The sequence below is a fragment of the Habropoda laboriosa genome, unplaced genomic scaffold (genome assembly GCF_001263275.1).
Source record: "Habropoda laboriosa isolate 0110345459 unplaced genomic scaffold, ASM126327v1 scaffold54, whole genome shotgun sequence".
Taxonomy (NCBI): Eukaryota; Metazoa; Arthropoda; class Insecta; order Hymenoptera; family Apidae; genus Habropoda; species Habropoda laboriosa.
The window spans coordinates 276,457-287,126 of record NW_017100156.1 but is presented as its reverse complement, the minus strand read 5'-3'; the positions used below and the strand labels follow the sequence as shown (position 1 = coordinate 287,126).

General features: G+C 33.2%; 1 protein-coding gene across 1 annotated transcript in view; it reads right to left on the bottom strand.

The window, feature by feature from the left end:
* Window positions 1-2,151: 2,151 nt before the first annotated feature.
* Window positions 2,152-10,670, bottom strand: part of LOC108577052 — an 11,174-nt gene continuing 2,655 nt past the window's right edge. The window contains 10 exon segments of the mRNA XM_017940150.1: window positions 2,152-2,170; window positions 3,302-3,432; window positions 3,545-3,673; window positions 3,876-5,716; window positions 5,718-7,539; window positions 7,614-8,589; window positions 8,677-9,321; window positions 9,446-9,687; window positions 9,856-10,381; window positions 10,503-10,660. Of these exon segments, the coding sequence (XP_017795639.1) occupies window positions 2,152-2,170; window positions 3,302-3,432; window positions 3,545-3,673; window positions 3,876-5,716; window positions 5,718-7,539; window positions 7,614-8,589; window positions 8,677-9,321; window positions 9,446-9,687; window positions 9,856-10,381; window positions 10,503-10,660 (6,489 nt within the window).

Sequence of the window (10,670 nt, the reverse complement as noted above, 5' to 3'; positions counted from 1 at the left end):
ACTAACGACGCATTTTAATTTAATCAATGCAGTCTTTGTTTGCGTACTTTGTTTGTAACGTGTTTTAAATATATTAATCGACAATGATTTACAAAATTCAAATTTTTCCTATAAAAATATAGGATTATACCATTTTATTACTGAAGACTTTAATTTTAGTAGTCTTGTATCATATTAAACATTTTAAGAGTCACGCTGTCACATATGGTTACTCGCAATGAAAAATTATTTTCATATAATTTGATAAGTTCCGTAACTCAATTTTTTAGACGATTGCTTATTTAATGATTAATCTTCATATTTATTTAACACGTTGATTACCCAGCAATTTTTGTCTTACAATGTATACCACAATGCAATTTTCAATTTTATAATAAGCACATAAAAATAAAATATTGTGTAATATGACCAAATAAGACTAACCTTATTTGTTGACAATAATTTAGTGTAATCCAACATGAAATTTAATTTCTGTAAAACATTTGTATTGTTAAAAATAACATACTATTTTATATTGTTATGCAGCTATTTATATTACTCAATTTTTTTATTTAATAGTATTTATTTCATACAAATATTTGAAGAGATTTCGATAGCATCAATCAGTAACCATTGGGGCGCTACCGAAAAATCATGAATAATCACTACGGTAGTCAACGTGTTAATACTTCAGTTCAATGTTCATGAATTTATACATACTAAAATTTATTAATACTACGTTAAGTTTATTGTAATTCTATGTTAGTTTTGGTACATTTATATATATTTTAAAAGAAACAAATCGTTAGACTGCATGTTTATTCGAATAAATTTTATCCTTCTAGATAGATTTGACAATAAACTTACAAATAAATAAAAAATTATTTTGGGTAAGGTTCATTCAAGCAATTACTTATATATTAATAATACATACAGTAGTACTAATAATAAAACAGTAATAGACACAATGGTAATAATAATAATGATAGTTATGATAATAATAATTTATTCGAATAATGTCCAACTCTGTAGAAAGAGTGAAATTACAATATGTACGTTTGAAACGTGGCATTTAAGCATTTTTACATGTGCATTAAGAAATATGAAAATGACGGTCTCTGCGGAATATCCAAAGTGCCATTTCTGGCTTATTTATTTCATGTATTAATTAATACGGGTATCACAAATATTAATGTGTCACTTTTAATAAAAATAAGAGCTAAAGCGTAATCACTTGAATAAATAATTATAAAAGTGTCATTTGTTGCAGTAATAGATATTTGTCTGTGAAGATAGATAAATATTTCAATATGAGAAAAATCATTATATTACAAATTATATAAAACTTGTCTACCTTTTTCTTTTCAAAAAAATGTCAGTTGTACAAGTTCTGTTGTTTGTTAATTATAATCATATACTGCAAACTTAAAATAATCTGAATATAATTTTTTTTTTAATACACATGAAGTAACTTTAAAAATTAGATTAAAAAAAATAAGTTTGAACAATGTCATGATTTAGATTGTCAATTGCACTTGTGTTGATTTGAAACATAATGTACAAAGAAATGTGAATCAAAATCGACTCGGTATTTTATTTTATTTCATTTATCTTATTCATGGTTCAATTTCTAAACTTTGAAGTTCAAATATATGTACAGACAACAGATAAATTAATTTTGCAATGTAGTATTGAATATATAGAAATTTTAACAAGTCTTTTAACAAATATATGTTATGATAAATTTCATTGATGAATAATGAGAATAATAATTAATTTTCAAAAAACTAAATTAGTATCTTTTAAAAGTAAAAAAGGAATTGAACTAAATATTATATAATTAATGGATGTTCCGTAGAGACAATTGGATTCCCTGATGAGACAAAGGTTATTGTTTATATAAATAATAAATGGTATTCTTAAAAGTTAATCGATCAATCAATCAAGCAACCAATCGACCAATCGATCAATCGAGCAATCAATCAATCAATCAATCAATCAATCAATCAATTAATCAATGAATTAATTACGTATTTACAGAGAATACAAGATACATCGCATCATCGAAGAGGAGACTAGCTGTCTCGAAGCTCACTCACCGCTCATCAAGCACGATGATCACCTGAACTACAAAATTGAAGGGAATTGAACAGACACCTAGCTGACTCGTGATCAACTCCACAAAATTTTTCTATAACAAACAAATTTAAATTTCTGTAAATTGCAACTTCTTTGTTAAATGATATACGCTTAAAAACAAAAATACACAAAAGAAATAATATACTTGTCTTTAATCACATTTTGTTTAAATGTAAAGTAAAATAAAAACATCTCATTTGAAACATATACATGGCTATCACACATCACACGCGCGCGCGCGCGCGCGCCCGCAGCATATTATAATTATACACGTAGGATGTTCCATTTTAATCTATTATTGCAAATATTTAATAGTAGAATGGTGGAGGGTAATGAGTCGAATTCAACCATACCAATTCAATGAAATACATTTAACATAAAATAAAGTCACATAAGAAATGGTATGGTTAACACTAGGTTTACGAACATTTCTTATATACCTATGTCTACGGAACATATGTAATATTATATATTTATATAAAATTTATAATAAGCATAAATGGTAGGAAGAGAAATGTAAACGGTTTCTGTAGTTGCCTTGTGAAATTCGAAATGCGTCAAAATGACGCGTCCCGTAAACCTAGTGTTAAATTTCTCTCATTACCCTCTACCATTTTGAAAAAAAAAAAAAGTCACTTCAGAAAATGTAGGTATAAGTAGGTATACTAGTACCACTTTGCGATATTGAAATTCAAATACTTCCTAAACTAATGATTTTTTTACATAAATAGGTTAAGACTTTTTTTTATACGGAATGAAGAGCTGCATCTATTAATGCACTAAAAGATATTTGATTCGATTTAATAAAAATGTAAGTGACCTTCGTTTCTCCTTAACGCTTTCACCTAGCAACATACTGCCTGCATCTTACAATGTTCGCCCTGATCTCTTGCAACTCCATAAAAGCATTTTCTTCTACCTAGCGTATTTTTCGTAATATTTGCAATGATAGATTAAAGTGGGGCACTTTGTATATATAATTTAAATTTAAACTGCTCAATACTGTAGTAGTTATATAAACTTAATAATTATTTGTAAATATGATAAGATAATTACATTCATGAAATTTTTTAAATTGTAAAATATATAAACTATTACTGTGCAACAAGATTTATGAATAATAAAATATTATTCGTATATGAAAATTTAAACTTTAAAACAATTATGATTTATATTTACTTACGCTGGTTTAGAGGCCTTCGTGGAGGAACTCTCGGTAGTTTTCTTTTTGCTACTTCTGCATTTTCTGACGTAAGCTTCTATTAAATGGGCAATTTTCTTCGGATTTATTTCTCCTGTTTTATTGTGGCATATCTGTGTAAAAAAAATTACAAAACCATTTATAGATTTTAAAGTTTCAGTTTTTACCGTTTCAGATAAATGTAATCATTGAATAGCAAATATTTATATAATATTAACTGCGTACCTTAGGTACTGCTTTCCGCATAATATCCTTGTACTCTTCTTTTGTTACATGTTTTTTCGTGTAATGTGGCTTCAGGACCAATTTTACTTCCTCAACTACTCGTTCTTGACGATTTAATTTCTTTAGGAACTACATAACAGTCAAACACAATACTATTAAAAAATGCATATAATATAACGATTATTCAAAATTTTTTAAGCATAAGACTTATAACAATAACTAATTATTTCTCCCATTATTATATGCTAGTATCTATTCAGAAATGTAGATAATTTCATCTGAACGTTGAATATAGATTATGAAGTGAATTAAAGTTGCATGGAACCCAAACCTTATCCTTGACTTGCATCTCAACCGCAGAACTTGGAAGATCATCCAATATTTGAAGCTGATTCTCGTCCATTCTGACACCAACCTTCGGATTCGTGGACTTCTTTTTCTTATCTTTTTCAGGTTTCTTGCTTCTAGTCGGTTTACTGGCAGTTTTTGTAACTGGTAAAGTACCGAAAAGAGCATCGAAAGCATCCTTCTTCTCAGTAGTTTTAATCGTTTTCGAATTACTATTTTTGGTAGGCTGGATACCAACAGGTCCTGCTCCACTCCCTGCCCCAGCACCAGGTGAATTATTGTAATTCGTTGGACTCGGTGGATCGAAGATTCCATCACTAAGCGTTGATCCAGGCGAATAGGGGGAAGACATATCCACATTGTCCGCTGTTTCCGTACCGGCATCGTTTCCGTTTTGTCCGTTGGTTTTCGTCTGTCCAGACTTCGAGCTTCTCAAAGGTTTGCCTGAATTCGTAAAGACTGGAGGTGCCTGCGAACGATCGCCAGAACGTTGTTTTTGTTGATTACTTGGAGAAATTCGATTCGACTGTAACAAGTTACGTTGACTACTATTTGAATTTGACGCGCTAAAAACTCCGCTTCTCTGTACTGCTGCAGCTACTGTAGCCAGTACAGGATTCATCACGGCGAAAGGATTACTCTGGTTTTGTACGTTTTGTTGACTCTGTTGTACCTCTAGATTTCCGGTTGAGACTGCGGTGTCCTTATTGCTCTCGTTTTCGTTAACGTCGTCCCTTTGTGGAGAAGCTCTCTTAATCGTAACCATAGAAATGATCTTAGGTTTTTCCAGTTGCTTCTCTTGACTCTGTCTCTCCTGGGTCTGCATATTTTCCTCTTCGAGAATGTTTCCATCCGCAGAGTCGTGCTTCCTTGGAGACCTTCTTCTTTCGTCACTGGAATTTGCCTCTTGGCTCGCATCTGGTGTTGGCGACCTGGACTTAGTTGGATCAAACGGATCGTACGCATCTGGACTAGTTGGTGGAGATGTTGGTGGTTCTGGAGGTGTATTTGGTCCAATTTTTAATCTTAATTCTAATTCTTCTTGCGCTCTCATTTCTAACTCCTCTTCGACCCTTTCGTCCATCTCTTCCTCCTCTTCCTCATCTAAAAGCGGATTTAACATTGACGGTCGTAAGTTACTAGTCTGCTTATTTATCGAAAATTTTATTTGTGGTTCTGGAGGAGTTTTTGGACCCTGAGAAACAAATTGTTCGCGCGGTGGAGAATTTTGTGATGGTTGACACTGATCTGGGGTAACTTGTTGAATTTGCTTATCGTCATCGTCGCTGAGAACGATCACATCTCTAGGAGATGGCGTCTGTTCCCGGAATGGAGATTGATCCAGATCAATCACCGCGACTGGTTTCTTCGTTGCTGCTATTTCAGCTGCTTTTGATTTTTTCTTTTTATCCTTTTTAGGTTTTGGAGATTTAGAACGCTTGTCTTTCGACTTTTCTTTTTTTGAACGTTTCGGAGGATCAGCTTGAAGAGATTCTCTACGACGACGTTTAAGAGGAGGAATCAGAGGAATTGTCTCTGGAAGTTCAGGAACTCCTGATTGATCGTTTTCGTTATCTTTATTGAAGCACACACTAACCAAAATATTATCTCCACTAGCGAAAACTTCTTTCGATGGTGGTGGAGTTCTATTTCTTTTTCCTTTTCTCTTTTTTTCATCTTTTGCTTTTTTGCTTTCCTTTCTGCGTTCTTTTTTCTTCTTCTTAATAGCTTCTTTATTTGTTAAAATTACGGTTAGATTTTTTGGTGGAACTGAAACGTTGTCTAGCATTGGAGACCATTCTCTGGACGTAATCGGTTCCTGCTGTAATTTTGTCAACTTGTTCCCAGTTTCTAGAACAAGATCTTCCTTTCGATCTTGATCTACTTTGCGCTTTCCTTTTTGAATGTTTTCTTTCTCTGGACTTTGAAGACTTTCTAGGCGATTTTGATCTGGATTTCTTCCTATTCCTTGACCGACTTCGAGATTTGTATTTCTTCTTGTCTTTACGCCTGTCACGAGATCTGGACAACGATCTTCTAGATCTCGATATAGACCTTCTTTGTCTAGACCTCGAAAGAGACCTTCTTGATCTCGAAATAGATCTTCTAGACCTTCTTCTCGACAAGGATCTCCGTTTTCGAGAAAGAGATCTCGACCTTCTTCGGGAAAGCGATCGTTTTCTCGAAGAAGATCTCCTTCTAGAAGTTGATCTTCTTTTCGGCGATTTACGTCTTCCACGAGAAAGGGATCTCCGCCTGGAAAGGGATTTCGTGTAAGATCTACGGTCTCTAGACCAAGATCTTTGTAACCTAGTTCTAGATCTACTTCTGGATCGAAGCTTGGAATACGATCTAGAACGTTTGGACGAACTGCAGCTTCTTGATCTACTTCTTTGCCTCGACTTTTCTCTAATATCCCGTCCATATTCGTCTTTTCTAGGTCTTGATGGTCTTTCCGCAACTATTTTTCTAACGTCATATCTGGGCAACTCTTTCCTTTTTTCCTTCTTTTTGACGACTTCTTTCTTTTTCTTCGGTTTCTCTTTTTCCTTTGACTTTGATCTCTTTTCCTTGTCCCTGTAAGATCTCTCTTTCGTACTTTTCGAAAGTTTCTTCCATGCAACTTGATTTTCCGAAGCAATATTTTCTTTATTCTTTTCGGTCTCTTTACTCTTTTCTTTCTTTTCTTTTTTCTTTCGTTTCTTTTCATCTTCCTTTTCTATTTCAGCTTTATCTCCTTCTTTTACAGTTTTTTCCTCGACAATTTCTCCATCTTCCATTTCTTTCTCTTTTCGTAAACTCAATAAAGTTAATTCATCTTCGAAATTCATTGCTTCATCTGTTTCTGAAATAGCTTCTGTGCCCAAAACATTATAATCTACGGGAGTCCTACAACTATCTAAATCGTCAGGTTTATCCTTTGTTGGTGTAATTGGTTCTAAACCGCTTTCAATAGGTGGCAACTGCTCAGAAGATTTCGATTCTTTCAAAGGAAGTTCATCTTTGCAAGGAGTGTAAGCGCCGTCAGATTCCCATGTACTTTTATCGACATCTTCGACTGTACATTTTTTGTTTGGTTTTTCTTTTTCAATGGGAAATCTTTCCTCCTCTTCCTCTTCTTCCTCGTCTTCCTCCTCTTCATCATCTTCGTCCTCTTCTTCATCTTCGCCAATACGATGCTGTTCTTTATCATCTTTATCACTCTCTATATCATCAGGGTCCTTGATTTTTATTTCATCGTGTTCTTCTTCAATTTTCGAAACCTCCTTCAAATCTTCTTCCTCAACATCTGGTTTTGATATCTGGTGAAACGAAGAGAATGTTTCACTCCCTTCTTCCGACATACACTCACTACTTAACTCGTTTTCTAACTTTTTTGGAGACAACTGTTCAGTTATTTCGATAGAAACAACTACATTAGAGTTTTTTTCCATCATGTTGCCTTTAGATGTTTCTATCCATTCTTTTTCCTTTTCTTCTTCAATTATGTCTTTTTCTTTGAAATCCAAAGGATTTGCAGATGTTAAAGATTCTTCTGAATCTTCTTTTTTATCTTCTTTCGATTGAACTTCTTCTTCGAATTTGCTCTTAGCAATTTTCTTTCTTTCTTCTTCACGATCAACCGAAGTTTCTTCCTCTTTTGCAGGCTGTAAAAATAGTGTTTACAACAATAATATTAAGCAAATAGCATGTAAGATACCACATTATATTTCTTACTTACCTCGGTTTCTTTTTTCTTTTCATCACCACTCTCCTTCTCTTCCTCCTGCAGTCCTAATAGTCTGTTATTTATCTTCAACTTAGTACCAATTTTAAATGTAATCTTGCCTCTACTGTCATGAGAAATTTTCTTTGGTGGTATTTTACTTAAAGTTTGTCTTTCCTTTCGTAAAGCTTCCACGTATGGATCTGACGGTTCTGGAATATCAGCAAGATCACAAGCTTGAACATCGCCAACAATGACATCGTCATCATCTGGAATTGAAGGGGGAAGAGGGGGTGGTTCAAGAGGTCCTATTTGTTGTGATAATTGTTGTTCAGTATGACGTGCTACATCCATCGTTTGAGAAGAATAAATAGAGAAATTTGGACAATCTGCTTGGGAATCTTCTTCTTCCTCGTCATCGTAAGCTGACAAACGAATTGATGTATCTGGCACCTCAGATTGCATCACACCTTGTACAGTCTGTTCTTCTCTTTTCTCTTCCATAACCTCTTCATTTTTCTTTGTTTCACTATCACTATCACTATCCACAGAAAAAGGATCATATTTATCATTTTTTGGAGTATCCTCTTTTTGACTATCATCGATAACTAGTTCTTGATCACTATCTTTATCACTTCTAGAATTTTCTTCAAAATCTAAAAGTCCAGATGGAGGTTCTGGTGGTGGTAACAATGCCATTGAACCGTTTTGTTGATCTTGAAGTTCTCCATCAGATTTTGTTTCAATATCGCAATAAATATCACAATCTTCTTCTTGTCTAACAGAGGCGTTTTCAGTATCTTGTGGTTGTTGCTCTACAGAGTCGCTTCTTGGAGTGTCTTCTGGTAAATTTGGCGGCATATTATTTTGGGGACGTTCGATAGGACCTTGAGGAGATCTAGGACGACCAAACCTTTCGGGAAAGGAATGATGCTCGGCGAAACCTTCAGCGAAATTAAATTGCGGTCTTCCAGGAGGCATGAAACGAAATCTATGAAAATATAATAAAAAATTTGATAAATATAATTAATAAGAAAAAACTAAATGTGTATCCTTCACTTGCAATTACAATGTATACCTTTCATTTCTAAAGTGTTGTGGATTCCGATTTCTGAATGGAGGATTGCCTCCAAACATTGGAGGTCCACAATGTTCAAAATTTGGATTATAAAATGCAGGTGGCCCAAAATCTCTACCAAAATTACCTCCACTTCCTCCATAACTATGTCTTCCACTTCCAGCTAAAGAATCTCTTCCATAATTTTGCCCTCCATGACTATGCCTTGTATTATCTCTGTAGCCACCTCTGAAATTACCCCTATTTCCTCCTCCGCAAGGATTATTATACATTGGGGCCTGAGTAATCGACTCTGGATTAATTCTAGAAACTTCTAATGGAGTGTCAGCTCTAGAAATTCTATTTTCTACAACAGATTCTGTCTCTTCCGTTTTAGGTAATTTTTTTTCTTCTAATTGTTCGTTTTTCAAATCTTCCAAATTTTCCTTTTTCTTAATTAAAAGAAGTCCGTTAGCTTTCATCGTCACATTATTATTTTTTGAATGCCAAATTTCTTGATCGTTTATTATGCTATTTAAGAGATCGGTTTGAGGCTGCTGAGGAGTGACAACATTTTTTAAACGTAAATGTCTCCGAGAAGAAATTACAGAATGTCTTTGAACAGTTATAGTTGGACCAGTTGTATGATAATCTTCCGTATCTGATCTACAAGCAAAAAATTTTTTAAATTTAATGTTTTTATCAATTAATTTCTTAAAATGTAAGTTAATTTTAGTTTAGTAATCGGAATTTTATTATTCAAGTATTCATGTAAAAATATTATATTTACCCTGGAGGACTATAATCCAAATTTAAACCATCTCCAAAAAGACTAAGCCTTGAGATTCCAGCATTATATCGTGATACGGTTAACGCAGAAGTTTCTGTTACAACTGTACTATTTTTAACACTAGGTATTAACATCTGAGCACCTTTAATTGGCTTACAAATACCCAAAGAAACTGCAAGCCTTCTTTTGGTATTAGCTAAAACACTGGATACAGTTCTAGCTCGACGTCTACGACTTCTCCTCTATAAAAAAAGAAAATGTTTTTTATTTGCCATTTTCTTTCTTCTTCATTTTGTTCTATTATTTCTTTTTTATAATTTGGATATTATACAATAAATACGATTACATATTTTGTAAAAAAGAATTTTTATTTTTAAAAACAAAATTTTCAGGAACCAATATTAATGTACCTTCCTTCTCTTAGTTCTTCTTCTTCTTCTTGATCCAATTGTAGCCACCTTAACATAAGTTATAATTTCTTCTTCTTCTCCATCTTCATTACATTCTGTAATTCTAACTTCTTTCAATAATGTTCCTCTACTAGACATTTTTTTAGATCTTCCAGACTTTCTTGAATTATTTCTAGTTCCACTTTTTCTTGAACTACTTCCAGATTTTATACTATTACTGCCTTTCCTTCTATATTTACTATTATTTGAATTATTTTTATCATTTACTCTTCTTCGGGACTTTTTGGAAATACATTCATCACTGGAATCACTTGAACTACTTGTATATTTCCGTGATTTCCGTGATTTTTTAGAATGTTTATCTGAACAATTTTGATCTCCAAAACCCAAAGAGTTAGATGCATTGCTTGGGGAATGACTTTGACTGTTATCTCCAAAGGACTCCAAACCAGATGAAGTAGAAGGTAGGTTGGGATTAAATGTTAGTTGACGGGTTAATTGCGTATTATCATCTAATCTATTTCTTCTATAAATACAAATTATGCGTGTATTAATATTTAACGTATTTATACTTTATTTTGTATGAAATTTTTCTTAAATGTAAATGACATTCAAATTATATATATATTTTTTTACTTTACTAGTACCTGCGAATAGTAGCTCTAACACGTTGTATATGTCTAGTGCGAGGTATAATCCTTGGATAAGAATCTTGTGGCACATTGGTACGAGTTCTTCCATAAGAAACACCAAGCCTACGAGCTTCTTCCATCAGATCTGAGATTTCATCCATATCAATTTCCACCTTGAATAAA